An 18,438-nucleotide genomic window follows, 5' to 3' on the forward strand; every position below is an offset into this window, starting at 1 on the left:
ATGCACTCAGAAGTTTATTTCTAAGCTTGCCATTTTATTCCACTGGTCTGTATATCCAATGTATACCAGTACCATGCCATTTTGACTAAGGTAGCTTTGTAATATGTTTTGAAATCAGGGATTTTGAGTCTTCCAACTTTGTTTTTCTTTTTCAAAATTATTTTGGCTATTTGGGGCTTCCCAGGTGGCTCAGTGGTAAAGAATCCACCTGCCAGTGCAGGAGCCACAGGAGATGCAGGTTCAGTCCCTGTGTTAGGGAGATCCCCTGGAGGAGGAAATGGCAACCCACTCCAGTATTCTTGCCAGGACAATCCCATGGACAGAGGAACCTGGCGATCTACAGTCCACGGGGTCGCAAAGAGTCAGACATGACTGAACATGAGATCCCATATGCATTTTAGGATGAATTTTTCTCCTTTAGCCAAAAAAAAAACATTGGAATTTTGATAGAGATAGGACTAAATAATCTTTGAAGGTTCCTTGTGATATTAAAATAATTGAAATATAGTAATATGTGTATCGCTGAAGTAGAAGTTCAGCTCTGGGACTGTGAGTTTTTACCTCTAGAGGAACATTTATTCAGCATCTACTACATGCCAAGCATGCACCAATTCTGGGAGAGACCTCATTAGTGTTGTTATCCTGTTCTACATGAAAAGCCAGGATTTCAGCAGGAATATGAGCCCAGGGCTGTGTCCTTATAGAGCCTGTGCTTTTCTCACACTACCCAGATGCCTCCTCCTCCATCTCCTGGCAACTTCCTAAGAGTAGACAAACCCAAAAGTGAGGAGAGTTTATCTTTTCATTGGTGCCACAACATGTGTCGGGGTGCTACTTGCTACTGTGTTTCAGGGGTTGTCACAGAGCTTTTTAATTAGTTGCTTATGTATATTTGAATACGTAGTGTTCTTTGGAGGAACATGCCTAAGGGAACTACGATGTTTGAGTTTACTTTTATTTTTTAAATGAATAAAGTCCCACCTGGGACTTCTTATCATTCATGTGTATGTGACCAAATTCTTGCTGAGAAGAATGGAATAACCCTTCTCCCAACCATCTCTTCTCTGTGTTCTACTCAAGATTTCCAATCCTGAGCAAGTAATGCAAGTGCTCCAGGATCATGCTGCAAAGACAGTCTTGCTGGCTTCATCTCATCCAACATGTGTGGCTTCCCAGGGCAACTATGACCAAATCTGGGAGACTATTTATAGCAACATCAACCTCTACCAGGTACAACAGGAAGAAATAACCAATATGCCTTTCTGTTCAACTCACCACCTGTTTATAGACCTTAGAAATTTATTTTGGTAGGTTTTTAGAAATCCTCCCCCAAAAGAGGAATACAAAGAGGTATAATACAATATGTTCTTGCTACCAGGGTTTATACTCAAGGGATAAGTACCAATGCAGAGTTGCGCACTCTAGTGCTGAATACTAGTGAGTTGGACATGGCTCAGATGGTAAAGCATCTGCCCACAACGTGGGAGACCCGGGGTTCGATCCCTGGGTTGGGAAGATCCCCTGGAGAAGGAAATGGCAACCCACTCCAGTATTCTTGCCTGGAAAATCCCATGGACGAGCCTGGTAGGAGAAATCTTTTCCTACAGTCTATGGGGTTGCAAAGAGTCAACCACAACTGAGCGACTTCACTTTCACTTTCACTGTCTTTAAATATTGTGAGTGTTTACAGGGAGTGTGGTCTTCACAGGGTTGATTCTATTGGGGGAAATCTCTTGAAGGAGGAGGAAATTGAGCTGGGCTTGAAGGAAGCAATCTTGCTGCCTTAGTCTCATTCAACACATGTGGCTTCCCATGGCAACTATGACCAAATATGGGAGATTTGGTCATAAATATATAGCAACATCAAACTCCACCAGGTACAACAGGAAGAAATAACCAATATGCCTTTCTGTTCAACTCACCACCTGTTTATAGACGTTAGAAATTTTCTTTGAGCCACTAGGGACTTCCCTGCTGGCTCAGATGGTAAAGCATCTGCCTACAATGCAGGAGATCTAGGTTAGTCCCTGGGTTGGAAAGATCTCCTGGAGAAGGAAACAGCAACCCACTCCAGTATTCTTGCCTGGAAAATCCCATGGATGGTGCAACCTGGTAGGCTACAGTCCATGGGGTCACAAAGAGGCGGACATGACTGAGTGACTTCACTTTCACTTTCTGAAGGAAGCATGAGGCTTAGGAAAGTGGTAGTGGAGAAGGAAGTAGGCAGCCTATTCTAGAAGAGAAACTTGAACAATAATACAGAGGAGATACTCTCTATGGAGTGTTCAAGCTCAGTTGGGTTGAGTGGAAGATTCATGTGGAAATAGAGTGAAGAGAAGTTTTTTTAACAGGGAGGAGAGGTACCTTGTGAATGCCCAGAATTCCAGACTAAGGAATTTGTGCTTAATCCATAGGAGGATTAATGTGGCAACTGGGTATCAGTTGGATTGAAACAGGGAAAGATTGGAGGCAGGGAAGTCAGATAGATAGCTACTATATAGGATAGGCATGGAGTTTACCAATGAAGGAAAGTTTCTATACAAAGCTAGTGGATACTTATCTTTGCAACGGAACTATAAGATTTTTTTAAATTTATTTGGCTGTGTTGGGTCTTAGTTGCAGCATTCAGGCTCCAGAGAGCACAGACTCTGTAGCTATGGCACTGGGCCTCAGTTGCCCCAAGCCATGTGAGATCTCAGTTCATGAACCAGAGATCGAACCCATGTCCCCTGCATCGCATGGCAGATCCTTAACCTTGGGACCATGAGCAAAGTGCCTCAGAGCTATAAGATTTTTTGAAGCTGTTCAGTTCAGTTCAGTCACTCAGTCATGTCTGACTCTTTGCAACCCCATGAATTGCAGCACACCAGGCCTCCCTGTCCGTCACCAACTCCTGGAGTACACTCAAACTCACGTCCATCAAGTTGGTGATGCCATCCAGCCATCTCATCCTCTGTCGTCCCCTTTTCCTCCTGCCCCCAATCCCTCCCAGCATCAGATCTTTTCCAATGAGTCAACTCTTCACATGAGGTGGCCAAAGTACTGGAGTTTCAGCTTTAGCATCATTCTTTCCAAAGAACACCCAGGACTCATCTCCTTTAGGACGGACTGGTTGGATCTCCTTGCAGTCCAAGGGACTCTCAAGAGTCTTCTCCAACACCGCAGTTCAAAAGCATCAATTCTTTGGTGCTCAGCTTTCTTCACAGTCCAACTCTCGCATCCATACATGACTACTGGAAAAAACATAGCCTTGACTAGACAGATCTTTGTTGGCAAAGTAATGTCTCTGTTTTTGAATATACTATCTAGGTTGGTCATAGCTTTCCTTCCAAGGAGTAAGTGTCGTTTAATTTCATGGCTGCAATCACCATCCGCAGTGACTTTGGAGCCCCCCAAAATAAAGTCTGACACTGTTTCCACTGTTTCCCCATCTATTTCCCATGAAGTGATGGGACCAGATGCCATGATCCTAGTTTTCTGAATGTTGAGCTTTAAGCCAACTTTTTCATTCTCCTCTTTCACTTTCATCAAGAGGCTTTTTAGGTCCTCTTCACTTTCTGCCATAAGGGTTGTGTCATCTGCATATCTGAGGTTATTGATATTTCTCCCGGCAGTCTTGATTCCAGCTTGTGCTTCTTCCAGCCCAGCGTTTCTCATGATGTATTCTGCATATAAGTTAAATAAGCAGGGTGACAATATACAGCCTTGACGTACTCCTTTTCCTATTTGGAACCAGTCTGTTGTTTCATGACTGGAATGCAAAAGTAGGAAATCAAGAAACACCTGGAGTAACAGGCAAATTTGGCCTTGGAATACAGAATGAAGCAGGGCAAAGGCTAATAGAGTTTTGCCAAGACAACACACTGGTCATAGCAAACACCATCTTCCAACAACACAAGAGAAGACTCTACACATGGACATCACCAGATGGTCAACACCGAAATCAGATTGATCATATTCTTTGCAGCCAAAGATGGAGAAGCTCTATACAGTCAGCAAAAACAAGACCGGGAGCTGACTGTGGCTCAGATCATGAACCCCTTATTGCCAAATTCAGACTTAAATTGAAGAAAGTGGGGAAAACAGCTAGACCATTCAGGTATGACCTAAATCAAAGCCCTTATGATTATACAGTGGAAGTGAGAAATAGATTTAAGGGCCTAGATCTGATAGACAGAGTGCCTGATGAACTATGGATGGAGGTTCATGACATTGTACAGGAGACAGGGATCAAGACCATCCCCATGGAAAAGAAATGCAAAAAAGCAAAATGGCTGTCTGAGGAGGCCTTACAAATAGCTGTGAAAAGAAGAGAAGCCAAAAGCAAAGGAGAAAAGGAAAGGTATAAGCATCTGAATGCAGAGTTCCAAAGAATAGCAAGAAGAGATAAGAAAGCCTTCCTTAGTGATCAGTGCAAAGAAATAGAGGAAAACGACAGAATGGGAAAGACTAGAGATCCCTTCAAGAAAATTAGAGATACCAAGGGAACATTTCATGCAAAGATGGGCTTGATATAGGACAGAAATGGTATGGCCCTAACAGAAGCAGAAGATATTAAGAAGTGGCAAGAATACACAGAAGAACTGTACAAAAAAGATCTTCATGACCCAGATAACCATGATGGTGTGATCACTCACCTAGAGCCAGACACCCTGGAATGTGAAGTCAAGTGGGCCTTAGAAAGCATCACTACGAACAAAGCTAGTGGAGGTGATGGAATTCGAGTTGAGCTATTTCAAATCCTGAAAGAGGATGCTGTGAAAGTGCTGCACTCAATATGCCAGCAAATTTGGAAAACTCAGCAGTGGCCACAGGACTGGAAAAGGTCAATTTTCATTCCAATCCCAAAGAAAGGCAATGCCAAAGAATGCTCCAACTACCACACAATTGCACTCATCTCACACGCTAGTAAAGTAATGCTCAAAATTCTCCAAGCCAGGCTTCAGCAATTCGTGAACCGTGAACTTTCAGATGTTCAAGCTGGTTTTAGAAAAGGTAGAGGAACCAGAGATCAAATTGCCAACATCTGCTGGATCATCGAAAAAGCATGAGAGTTCCAGAAAAACATCTATTTCTGCTTTATTGACTATACCAAAGCCTTTGACTGTGTGGGTCACAACAAACTGTGGAAAATTCTGAAAGAGATGGGAATACCAGACCACCTGACCTGCCTCTTGAGAAACCTATATGCAGGTCAGGAAGCAACAGTTAGAACTGGACATGGAACAACGGACTGGTTCCAAATAGGAAAAGGAGTACGTCAAGGCTGTATATGTGAAGCTGTAATCAGCTATTATTTGTTTGTTGCTCTAAAAAAAAGAGTTTTGTTTCATTTGCTATTTAAGATAGCAATATCTTAAATAGTGTGTTTATAGTCTGAGTGGAAGGAGGAGTGGAGAAGAGATGAAAGACATCAAAGAGTAAATTTAAGAAACTGATGACCCTGGGGGAATGAGATGAAGAAACCAGGCAGAGGAATAATTTTGAGAAAGGGAGGATGGCGTCAGTTCCCTTGCGGTAAATGAATTTTCAGGTGCAGAAAGGTACATAGAATTTTCAGGTGCAGAAAGATAAGATACAGGAGCTTGTGAATGGCCCTAGCTCATTCAGAGAGAGGAGGAAGAAGTCTGCATTAGTAAGGTGGACAGTGTGAGTGACACATGAGGAGGTGTATCACTATGGGGAGGCCACAGAACCACTAGTGAGAAAAAAATAGAAGGATGACAGTGTAGTTCACAGAGCCCAGTCGAAGTAAGAGGGCATAAATTTATAGTGAGCCCATTCTGCATAATTACTACTTTCACCCCTAAAGATAATTATAGAGTGACTAGAAATTACACATAAAGTCACAGGTATAGAGAAGTTTAGTAAAATGCTAGAGGAAGAAGCACTATCATGGTCCACCATCTGGGGGTGGGCATGGGGGAAAAGTGAAGCCTGAAATGCATCTAATGAGTTGCAGGTTGACTGTAAGCAAACACAGGCTGGAAGCATGCCCATGTCCACACACACACCTTCTATACCTTTTCAATCTAGAAACTCTAGAGCATCTAATGAATAATGAGTTGGCCACACAGACCAGGAAGAGATGCAGCCTACCATATCATGGCTCTCCCTGGCCCCTGAATTGCCCAACAGGGTGTGCAGCTACCAGTGATAGCCCCTCCTCAGCTAATATCCTGCCAGAGTTGAAAAATTTGCCACATGGTTCATATTCCATTGCCATTTCACAGTGAGATATATGTCAGCATTCAAGAAGACCTTCTACTAACAAAGGGACATTTTAAAAACATCTGGCTCTTCTGCTTCTTGAACCAGACTTGTGGGGAAGGAGACAAGGAGTATGGAAAAAGGGAGTGGGGTGAAGGCAGAGTCAGCTCAAGTATCTCTGAACAGGACCTCTGTTCCTAGGATCCTGATAGTCAAAGATGCTGATGAAATTACCCAGGAAGTTCTGATATTAACATCTGAGGGCCATCACCACAAATCTGTTTTCTTCCTTGGCTGTGAGAGCAGAGGAAACTAAACTCCTGGGGGCCAATAGGATGAAAGGAGGGTGGAAAGAAGATAAAGAATATCACTTTCTGGCTAGTTCAGTTCAGCTCAGTTGCTCAGTCATGTCCAACTCTTTGCAACCCCATGAACCACAGCACACCAGGCCTCCTTGTCCATCACCAACTCCCGGAGTTTACCCAAACTCATGTCCATTGAGTCGGTGATGCCATCCAACCATCTCATCCTCTGTCATCCCCTTCTCCTCCTGCCCTCAATCTTTCCCAGCATCAGGGTCTTTTCAAATGAAAAGGTCTTATCTGGCTAGTTACTGACTTGTAAAATTGTTCTTGAAATTGACCAAAGGAAGAGAAATGTGAGTGCTGTATTTTTAAGCTGATTTATGGTATATAGACCCAAAGAGACTTAGAATATCTGTAGAGTCTAGAAGTGGAACATGGGAGGAAACATGACATACAAACACACACACACACATTACCCATATTACTGTCATATAAGTTTTTCAGTTGCCTATTCATTTGTTCAGTAATAATTGCATGGCTACTGCTTTAGTGCCAGGAATTGTGCTGGCTTAGGGAATGAAACATGGAATTAACAAGTGAACAAAGAAGTAAGTGGCGGATTCATTTTGATATTTGGCAAAACCAATACAATATTGTAAAGTTTAAAAATAAAATAAAATTTAAAAATAAATTAAAAAAAAAAGAAGTAAATCTGCATCTCTAAAGTGTGGGTGCCATGCAGAAAACCAAGAAGTAGAGGGCAGTGGGGTAGAGAGGAGCACCCTCTGGTAGGGAGTTCAGCCAAGATCTTTCAAAAAAGGGTTCATCTGAACTGAAATTTGATGAACAAGGCATCAGCCATGCACACAGGCTGCGAAAGAGGTATCCAAGTAGGGAACAGAAAATAGGACAGGGTTTAAAAAGCAAATCCTGAGGCAGCAACCAATAGGCAGCGGCCATCTTCCTTCACGTTTTCCTGTGGGTGATACTTTGTGAACTCCAGTATTTCTGCTTTGGTCAAGCACTTTATACAATATCAGAGCATCAGTGGTAATGTTGTTGCCATTCTGAATGTTGAATACTAGTGAGATGAAATTAGGATTAAGTAAAAGGTGGCAACTGGGAATGTGGGTATGAATTTTAAAGCTCTGTTACTATTTTGCAAGCACGTAGCAGTCAAGTTGGAAAATCCCATGGGCGGGGGAGCCTGGTAGGCTGCAGTCCATGGGGTCGCTAGGGTCGAACACGACTGAGCGACTTCACTTTCAATTTTCACTTTCATGCATTGGAGAATGAAATGGCAACCCACTCCAGTGTTCTTACCTGGAGAATCCCAGCGACAGGGGAGCCTGATGGGCTGCCATCTCTGGGGTCGCACAGACTCAGACACGACTGAAGTGACTTAGCAGCAGCAGCAGTCAAGTATGAATTTTATTGTGTATATGCTGAGCAGCATCCTGATTCTGAACACTAATATCCTATGAAAAATAACTTTCTTAAGGCCCTTCTGCATGAAAGAAAGCAAACCTCACAGTACTGTTCATTTTGACAGTTCTGAGAGAATACGGGCACTAACTGCACAGCAACTTCAGAACAGTTTTTGAAAAATTCTTAGTGAATACTCTTGGCCAGTAACCTCTCTTTAGAGAGTTTTTTAATGTTTTTTTTTTTTTTTTTTTTTTTAATTTTTGAGTAGTTTTAGATTTACAGATGAGAAGGCAATGGCACCCCACTCCAGCACTCTTGCCTGGAAAATCCCATGGATGGAGGAGCCTGGTAGGCTGCAGTCCATGGGGTCGCTAGGGTCGGACACAACTGAGCAACTTCACTTTCACTTTTCACTTTCATGCATTGGAGAAGGAAATGGCAACCCACTCCAGTGTTCTTGCCTGAAGAATCCCAGGGACGGGGGAGCCTGGTGGGCTGCCGTCTATGGGGTCACACAGAGTTGGACATGACTGAAGCGACTTAGCAGCAGCAGCAGATTTACAGAAAGGTTGCAAAGACAGTACAAAGAGTTTCCAAGTACAAAGAGTTCTCAGGGCACCACAATGCGTTGGATTGTCACATCTCCCCAGTCTCCTCAGGTCTGCGCCTGTTCCTTAGTCTGTCTTTGTTTATCATGACCTTGACAGTCTTTAGCAGTACTGGCCAGGCAACCTGTAGAATGTTTCCTAATTTGAGTTTGTCAGATGTTTTTTTAGTGGTTACACTGGGATTATAGGTTTTGGGTAAGAACACCCCAGAGGTGAAGTGCTCTTCTCATCACATCATATCAGAGACAAACGCCACCAACATGACATCATTGGGATGTTCATTCTGACCACATGGTGAAGCTATTAATGTTTGCCAGGTTTCTTCATTGTAAAGTTACGATTTTTCTCTGTAAGGAGTTTCTAAAAAATCAACTTTGAACTACAAAAGTAAAAACTAAATGAACTAATGGGGACTCTAGTACTTGTGCCCCCTATTTTACTACCTCGGGTTTATACTGGTATTGCTTCAGGCCTTTTCAATGCATTTTCATCCCTACATATGTCCCTATTTAAAGAATACATATATGTATATATACACAGTATAATTTGATATTTTAGTTTTCTATATGAACCATCTGTCATACCCTATGGATATTTTTCTGCAATGTACTTTTTTCACCAAACAGTAGTATGTCTTAGAGGCCTGTCTCTGCTGTTCTTTTTAATGGCTGCACTATATCTTCTTATATACTATAGATCTCGCAGCCACCCTTCTATGGATGCTTGTTGCAATTTTACCCCTATTATTAATAGAAACCATGGTTACTGAACTTTCTTGTTTATGCCTCCTGTGCAGAGATGTGTATCTTTTACATAGATATTTAGAAGCTGATTTTCTAAGTTACAGAATGTGCACATTTGAAATTTTTCATAAATCCTGCCAAAGTGGTAATACCATTTTTCCTAATTAGCAAGTTATAAGAAAACCTGTTTTCCCACATCCATTTTAACATTGAATATGCTTGTCTAAATATTGATAATGTTTGTCATGTTTCTATTACAGTGTAAATTGGCCTTTTATTTAATATTAGCATGGAAGACTGGCCACTCTTTGTAAACACAACTCTAATTTGACATTCACGTAAAGATCTAGGTTTGGGAGGTAAAGAAACAATATCAAAATTTCATGTCATTGTTAATTGACAAAAGTATATAACTAGAAAGAGATAATTCTGATCCAAATGGACTGCATTTGTGGATATTCTTTTGAAGAAAACTTAATTTAACTGCAGTCCTGATCAGAAGAAGAATCAGCTAGTCCTTCATGGATCTTCCCAGACCTGTAATTAAGTCATTGTGTCCAATGCCATTCTCCCCCCAAACACCTATTTATGAAAATGGCTTTGTATGGACATTAAATACTGCTACTGATCATCATATTTCTAAGATATGGTTTAAATGGGTCACTGTTCTTTAACTTTATGGTAATGTGTCAAAAAACACTGTATCCGTTGCTGCTTCTTTTGCTTCTTCTCACTGGCCACACCAAAGAGGGAAGAAGAGGATAGCCATTTTCCCCTATCTCTGTTCTTGTTCCCCTGCATCTCCAGCGATAATGTGTGAGTATGTGGTGTGCACTCACAAAAGTGGTGTTGTATGTTCCCTGAACTTGTATAGGAAGTTCATGGAAACATGAAGCACCTTTTTCCTGGCTTCCCTCATTAAGTTCAGTAGAACATTTTAAAAAGAAACATTTTCTTATGACAATAATGACATGTATTTATCACAGAAAATTTGGAAAATATAAAAAAGTTCAAGGAAGAATATACAGATCACCCATTATTTTATCACCCAAATATAACAGTATTGCTAGCATTTGGTCTATATCATCCTTCCAGTCTTTTTATTCTGTGGGTATACACAAGTAAACTATAGAGACATTTGGGCAGGTGGGAAATACTTAATAGGCTTACTTTCCCCCTAATTATTCCCTCCACTCTCTTTCCCACACCACTGCCCCTGCCAGTTTTCCAGGAGGAAATGAGATTTGCAATCAGTGGAAATCTCAGAACTGTCAAAATACATGAACTCAGCCATTGTGGCGAAGATCCAGACACAAGGTAGAGTAAATGTCAAAGTACCTACCCAGGAAGAGAGAAAGAACACAGTTGGTGGTGACGTTCTGCTTTCTCATCAGCCCTCTGCTAACCTGCTTTGTGTCCAGTTCTCTTAGGGAAATACACTTGTGGACTTTCAGCATTTCCTGAGCAGTTTGTCTCTGTGGGCTATGGTTAGCTCATTGTTCCTGGAGGATGCTGGGCTCTCTGTCTTTACTCACCCTAGCCTGCTGTGCCCCCTTCCTTTCTTCCCAGCGACCTGCCAGTCCAACAGTATTTTTGTAGTTTGTTCAGTCATTCTTCAAAGTCATTCACTGTAACTTGACGTCACTTTCTCTTCCTTCCTGTGTAATTCTGGATAATTTTAGAAGCCTGAAAGAGTCACAAACCTATCAGAGAAAAGCTATGGCTCCTAGCCTACCCCCTGGAGCTTGGAAATGTCATCTTGTCTGGGACAAGACTAGATTAGAGAGCTTCAGGTTTCCAAACATCTACAATTGCATGGGTCTTCTTTTCATAAAATGAATCATAGTAAAAATAGTGACCTCTAATTTATTTTAGAAACCCAGATTTTCATATGTCAGGTTGAAATGGATCATAATGCTCTTCTACTTGTTCATGTAAATATGCCTTGTTTCAAGAGATTTACTTTTGTGATAACCCAACTTTGATTTTGTTAATAAGATTGCAAATGTTTATGTAATTCAACTAATGCTACTTTTTTCCTAGAATGAAAACACTAAGGAAGATGACCTTTCAGTGCAACGAGATGAAAATGACCCAGCACTATTAAATCTTAGCCAGTGTGCTAATAAGCCTGTGAAGCAGAAGAAAGAGACAGGGTAAAATGAAATCACTTAATGGTGACTCAAGAAAATGGATTAAACACTGGGAAAAAACTGAATGATTGATTATAATGTCAGTTACAAGTTAACTAAAAAATATTTAAGGCTGAAATAAAAGTAATGTTACAGCCGACCAGATAACTAATGTTTCACCCTAGGACTGAATTTTTAATGAGAGTGAGTGCTAAGAGAAATTTCTTTTAAATTTGTACATATAGAGCCATTATTTTCCTTCCAGTGGATTTTAAGAGTAGCTATTGTGAAATTAAATAAAATGACTTTAGTATGCTGTATGTGAATTTTCTGAACCACTTTGAGGTGAAAGGCATTTGTTCTGTTTTTCCTGCCTGCTAAAGTTACAGTTATGCAGTGGCCCTACAGCTGCTGGGCTTGAATGACAGGACTGGGCCCAGTGACAGGGATCCTGTCCTGATGAGGGGGACCTACTTGTCCTTTCTGTATCTGCGTCACCTGAGGATCCGGGAGCTGCAGGTATGTGGATGGTCTTGCATGCATCTGAATTGTTTGGTTGTCTGTAAAGGGGTCTTTCCTGCTGCTCCAGTAATGTGCATTTTTATACTTTGTTCTGATTTTTCCATGAAATCAGGCCTTTTGGAGGGTGGTATGTTCCTCTCTCAGCAGTAGGGTTGACCTGCCAACTTCTGGGACCCTAGTAAGTTTCACTCTGTAGGGTGGGCCAGCAAAGGCAGGGTCATGACCCTGTTCTTTTTTTGTTTCAGCACATCTGCTTAGGAATTCTAAACTATTTTAGATCTGTTGAGCGAACACTGACGATCAACACTTCAGGCCTTACCTTGGTTTCAGGGAGCTTGGTCCCTACCTCAGAAGGCAGTTCCTGGGTAAATAAAGCAAAAGGAGGCATGGGCACCTCGCAAGGGCTAGGCGCTCACCACTATGCCCACAGGACACCTGCCGAGCACAGGGTGAGGATTGTGTTACAGTTTTTTTCCCATGATTATCTTGTCTTCTAAGCCACTCCTTCTTAGCACCTGGAATCAGTTAAAATGATGAAGTAACAGGTGGGAGTTTCTAGGAAAATAACTTTTTTGAAAAATTGCAGTGAAAAGGGAAATGGCTTTTTAACCACAATAAATACAGTGTCCATTTGAGAGCAGGACATAGGCAGAGAACACAAAGGCCTGGAAACCACAATAGGAAGGAAGGCAGGCATTTCAGCTGCTGATTTATCCACTTTATAGTGAACAGACCAAGAGTAGCCCTTTCAGAGAACCACATGTCCTTACAGAGAAATTCTTATAAGACCCTCCTTGACATTGCAAGAAGTATTTTTTTTTTTTTTTTTGCCTCTCTTCTGTTTTCTAAGCCCCAATTAAAAAAAAAAAAAGATTAAAAAATAAATGTAGGAAAAAAACTTGAAAGATACAAATATTGAATTCTTCTATCCCTCCTAAAACCTGCTAGTCCCTTGATGCTTTTAATATCTCTTAGATATTTTTATATAATCTCAAAAAACTCATATTAAATCTCATATTAAATCCCTTTCTTTGGGAGTAAAGATGAAAAATATATTTTCTTGAAATATTGTAGACACTTTTGCAATATGTTCATCTTAATCTCCAGAACGTTTATTCTTGATGGTAGAGTTTAATATGATTTTTTTATCTTCTTAAAAGATACTAGCTTGACAAATGTGAAAAATAATATCTATTTAGCTACTAAATAGGTCATATTTTAAACTTGTATGACTGCTGACTTATGATTGTCATGTTTTATTAAGGATATGAAATCTTATTATCAACTGTTGCTCATATGCAGTCTGCAGTAGTGCTGTCCAGTAGAAATATAACACAAACCACAGATGTCATATACAATTTTCTAATAGCCACATATAAGAAACATGAAATTAATTTTAATAATGTAATCTATTTAAACCCAGTGTATCTAAAATATCATCCTTCTAACATGTAATCAATATAAAGAAATCATTGATGAGATATTATATATTTTTTCATACTAAATCTTCAAAACCTGTTGTTAGTATGCAGCTCATATATACAAGTATAGTACATCTCAACTCAGACAAGCCACATTTCATGTGCTCCATGGCCACATGTGATTAGAGCCTACTGTATTGAATAATTCAGCTCTGGATATTAGAAAACATTTTCTTAGTTTTCCTGCCTAGTCATTTCAAGTCCAACTTACTCAGTAACTGGAAAATTCTTCTTTTTGGTCTTCTTCCCTATCCACTTCCCCCTCCCCTCTCCTCACTGTACACAGATTTCCCTTTTTACCTTTCTTCTTCCCTTGATCCTAATTTATGGTGAGCCAAGTTCAGTTAGTATGTCCCTCAGTGGAACTGGAGAGGAGGGTTAAGACACTTTTGAAACAAACACAACCCATAAAACAAACACATCTTTTGTCTTGCTAATATCCAGCCTGTCTTATACCACATCTGGGTGTGTTATTTGCTAATAGATTAAAAAAAGATCTTTCTTACCACTGCGCCCCTCTCCCAGTTTGTTTGTTCTAGGATGGGGTAGGGTGGAAAGGAAGGAGGAGAGGGGAGACAAATCCTATCCTGTCCCATTGATTATAGGAGAAGTTTCTCAAGGGTAACACAGTATTTCTTTCCTATGGTCTCACAAATGGTAGGAATAACATCACCCTTAAGAAACTGCCAGCAGCTACTACTTTAATGTGAGAAACTCAAGGAGGTAGCCTTTCTTCAAGGTCTTTAATAGGACCATGTGATTTAGCTGCACTCCTTGTATGTGGCCATGTCAGCATTTAATCTAGAATGCCCAGACTAACTATGTGATTCTTTCTCATGTAGAGGATGGAAGGAACAGATGCTAATTTGTTGGACTGATCTTACCAGGCCAGGGCTAAGGCTACCTGGAGAAAGATTTTTGGGCTTAGCAGCCAGCAGAGGTAAAGAAGAAGCAACTGAGATGGAAACCCTCTTCCCTGGGCCCAGTGTGTTTGATCCCACAAGGAAAATCTTAGGCCAGTATTAACACATATTTGCTCAATGATAATACCAAAAAAGGAAAGCCCCTACAGCCTGTCATGGGCACTTTGACAGAAAGGGCCCCAGCAGAAAGGGCCCCAGAATGAGAGGCAGCAGGCTTTTCCTGGCTGTTTGACCTTGAGCATGCTTCTTCAGGCACGTAGGCCTGACACCTCATGGCATGTTCAGTATCTGCCTGGATTTGACATGACGGTATCAGAGACTATTGTAGCAAGTAGTGGGAGAGGAAGCTGCAGAAGAAAGGAGACCATGAAAGGCTAGGATTGCCTCAGGATATGGAACTAATTTCAAGATTGGTGAGGAAGAGAGAATTTTAAATAAGAAAATAGCACTCCTCATTGCTTTATAAATTTCTCAAGATCTTTGCCCAAACATAATCATGTTTATTCTCTCGCTTGAACTGTTCATGGATTTTTCTATTCTCACAAGATAAAGTCCAAGCCCCTTGGTGAAGTTTACAAGGCTGGGTGCAAGCTGGCCCCTGCCAACCTCTCAGACCTCATTTTCCCCCTCCTGTCCCTATACCTTCATTCTTACGGACCTGGGCCTGCCCTTCCTCTGAATGGGCAGAGCTGTTCATGCCTCTGAGTCTTATATATAACTGCCCTTTTGTCCCTCACCTCCTCTCCTTGATAAAGGCTTACTCTATTCAAGTCCATTCAAACATGACCTCTCTGAGAAGTCTTCCTTATATCTCTATACAGAGCTTAGTGCTTCTTCCTCTGATTTATCTACCTACATTACAGCACATGACTCATTCCAAGACTGTTGGCTTATCTACTCCCACAGGCCATGAGCCCATCATTCACTCATTCTCCCATTCATATACCCCACAAATGTTCTGACCAATAAATATACTAGGCACTAGGCATACAGCAGTAAACAAAACTGTCACAAATTCTTGCCATTATGGGACTATTTAATGGAAAGAGACAGATATTAAATTGTAGTGACATTGTAGTGACATTGTAGAATGGCTAAAGGTTTGACACCAAGGTTTCTTCAGAAATCCTAGGCCCTTGCAGTTGGGAGGTGCCAGTGGACTGTGAGCAGAAGTGACATGTGTCACTTCAGTCCAAAGCATGTAAGGGCTGACCCATGACCCTCCAGCTCTCTTCCCCTGCTGCAGCCAGTGGAAGGCATGTGTCAAGCCACAAAATAGAAACATCCTAGATCCTTGGGTCACTGCTAGAAGAGAGAAGCCTAGAAAGCAACTAGTCCTGCAGTGAGCTCTGCCTAAGTTAGAAATTAATTTGAAATGTTGACTACTGAGCTTTAAGGTTGTTTGTCACAGAATAACCTAGGCTTTATGGACTGGTAAAGATGGTGATAGAAGCTGTGGTGAAAAATTAAGTAGGATAAGGGGATAGAGAGTTGGTGATAGGATATTGCAGGTGGAAGGGAGATGATAAGGGAAGGCCTTAATGAGAAGGTACAATCTGAGTAAAGACCTGAAGGAAATCAGGAAGCAGACCATGTGACTGACTGGGAGAAGAGTGCTAGGCAGAGGGGAGAGCCAACATGAAGGCCCGGAGGCAGAACTGTGTCCAGCAGTGTTATAGGAACAGCAAGGAGCTTAGTGCAGCAAATGAGGTTAGAGAGATTGGACACATTATACAGGGCCTTGTGGATCATTCTGAGGACTTTGAGTGAGAAGAAGAGCCCTTGGAGAGTTTTGAGAGTGATGTGATTTGACTTTTTTTTTTTGTTAACATCTTTGCTGCTGTATTGGGAATAGACTGAAGGGCTGAGCAGAGACTAGCTACTACATTGATCAAACTAGAGACACTATATCTGAGAAGACGCAGGATGAGAAATGGTTAGGTTCTGTATGATTTCTAGGCTGTTGGGATGTAGAATATGAGAGAAGTCATTGTTGATTCCAAGGTTTTGGCATGAATATCTGTAAGTTTGGAGTTGCCATCATCTATGATGTGGTTAGCACAAGTTTGTTGGGAAGATCAGGCTCTTGGTTAAGGGCATTGAAACTTTGCCATTCTTTTTTTTTTTATTTTTTTATTTTTAAACTTTACAATATTGTATTGGTTTTGCCAAATATCGAAATAGATGTTCAGGTGGCAAAAAGCAAATAGAGAGCTGCATATATATCTTTCACCTGCTGCTGCTGTTGCTAAGTCGCTTCAATTATGTCCGACTCTGTGCGACCCCATAGACAGAAGTCCACCAGGCTCCCCCATCCCTGGGATTCTCCAGGCAAGAACACTGGAGTGGGTTGCCATTTCCTTCTCCAATATCTTTCACCTAGTAGGTATCTAATAAATGTTTGTTGAACAAGAGAAAGACTCTGTTCATAACAGAATAGTTGTGAGGTCACAAAAAGTCTATGTAAATGAAAGTGCTTTGCAGAGTCTATCATACTGTTCAAATTCAGAAAAAAAAAATAGTTTTGATAAGGTGTTATACTCTACAAGTGAGGTGGAGACTAGGAGATATTTTTTGTTTTCCTTTTAAAAGATTTAAAATATTGACCCTAAAGATTGAGTCATTCACCGAACAAAGTTTGATGAGTTCTTAGACTGTATTAATATTATTATTAGTAGTAGTACTGTTTATTATTTGAAATTAATGAAAAGATGATTTAGAAAAAGGCAAGTGAATCAGAGAAGTGTTGTCTGCATTTCCAAAAGGCCTAAACTTTTTGTTAACAAGTGATAGCAGAAACCAGTATAGTGAAAAGAGTTAATGATGGCCACCAATTTTCCTATAACTACTATACTCAAATAGTCACCTTGGCATCAGTAAATTTGCAGACTTAAAAGCATATAAATTATCCCAAAGGTCAAATTATACCTTAGCCAAACAGGTAATTAGTGCCTTCCTTTTCTTGCCACTCCTCCAAGAATAATATTGAAGGATCAACTTTATACAACACAAAAAGCATTAGAAGGAAGGTCTTCTACATAGCCATGGAAGAAACTAAAATAAAAAGGAAATATTATAATGACTGAACCATAACTCTACATAAGGTAATTTGGCCATCTGGTCTTCAGGTTCATCTTCTATGGACACAAGCATACATTTCAGACACAGGGAGGGAAAGGGAAAAATATGTATGTCTATCTAAAAGGCTCAAACAATGAATTGGGTATAGGGAAAGTGGGGGAAAATGAGACCATTTAAATAGCTGGTAGTATTAGGGTCAGTGTCTTGACTCTGTTATTGCTTTCCATCAGCTTTAGAACTTAATCCAGTTGCCATTTCTTTAACAGCTCAGAAAATTGTACTGTACAAGGACACTGAGAAAGAAAGGTCTTTTCCAGTGAAGTGGGTGCAGCATACCATATTAAGTTGTCCCTTGTTTTCCTCAGAGAAGAATTCATTTTGCATAACAGGCTTTAGGAGCTAAATGCCAATAGAAGTCAACATGTAAATCTAAGCGAACTGTTTAATATGTTACATGTAGTTTTCTCAGCAGCATTTCTGTTTTCCACTGGTACCTATCATTTCACAAAAAACAATATGTTCACTTTTGGCACTCCTAGACAAAGGAAGCTCCTAATTATCAAAAAGTTTTTGCCTAAAAGAATAGTAAAAAAGTAAACCAAAAACAACCACATACCAGAAAAATGTTTAACAATAAAATATCTTCTTGATGGAATATTATGAACCATAGCTATTATTTAGAAATGGTCCTAGTTTTACTTATTAGAATATATCTGAGTTCCAGCTTGAATATTTAAAAATCTATAATTGAATGAGCAACTCATTAAAGAGGAGTCTTTTCGGGGACTTTAAATATTTAATTACCTGGTGTACTTAAGCAGGACATAAAAACTGATACAGAGCGAGAGTATTGAAAGGGCCCACAGAGTACACTCCATCCACCTTTCTGATACTGACAATTATCCATCAACATCAGTAATCATCTGCCCTGTTTACAAAAAGTAAAAGATACATCTTCTGAGAGCCAGCATGTAATGAGTGCTTAAAATTTATAGATAAATGGAT

The 18,438-nt window shown here is 40.5% G+C and overlaps 1 protein-coding gene across 2 annotated transcripts in view; it reads left to right on the plus strand.

Moving 5' to 3' along the window:
• Positions 1 to 12,763, plus strand: part of LOC123327728 (putative uncharacterized protein C6orf183) — a 61,998-nt gene extending 49,235 nt beyond the window's left edge. The window contains exons 11-14 of one of the 2 annotated variants that reach the window (XM_044924381.2): positions 1,081 to 1,230; positions 11,338 to 11,450; positions 11,810 to 11,945; positions 12,194 to 12,763. In XM_044924381.2, the coding sequence (XP_044780316.2) occupies positions 1,081 to 1,230; positions 11,338 to 11,450; positions 11,810 to 11,945; positions 12,194 to 12,445 (651 nt within the window). In that variant the 3' untranslated portion in view covers positions 12,446 to 12,763. The remainder of the gene's footprint in view (positions 1 to 1,080; positions 1,231 to 11,337; positions 11,451 to 11,809; positions 11,946 to 12,193) is intronic. The other variant, XM_044924382.2, reaches the window with a different exon arrangement.
• Positions 12,764 to 18,438: the final 5,675 nt, after the last annotated feature.

The sequence above is a fragment of the Bubalus bubalis genome, chromosome 10 (genome assembly GCF_019923935.1).
Source record: "Bubalus bubalis isolate 160015118507 breed Murrah chromosome 10, NDDB_SH_1, whole genome shotgun sequence".
Taxonomy (NCBI): Eukaryota; Metazoa; Chordata; class Mammalia; order Artiodactyla; family Bovidae; genus Bubalus; species Bubalus bubalis.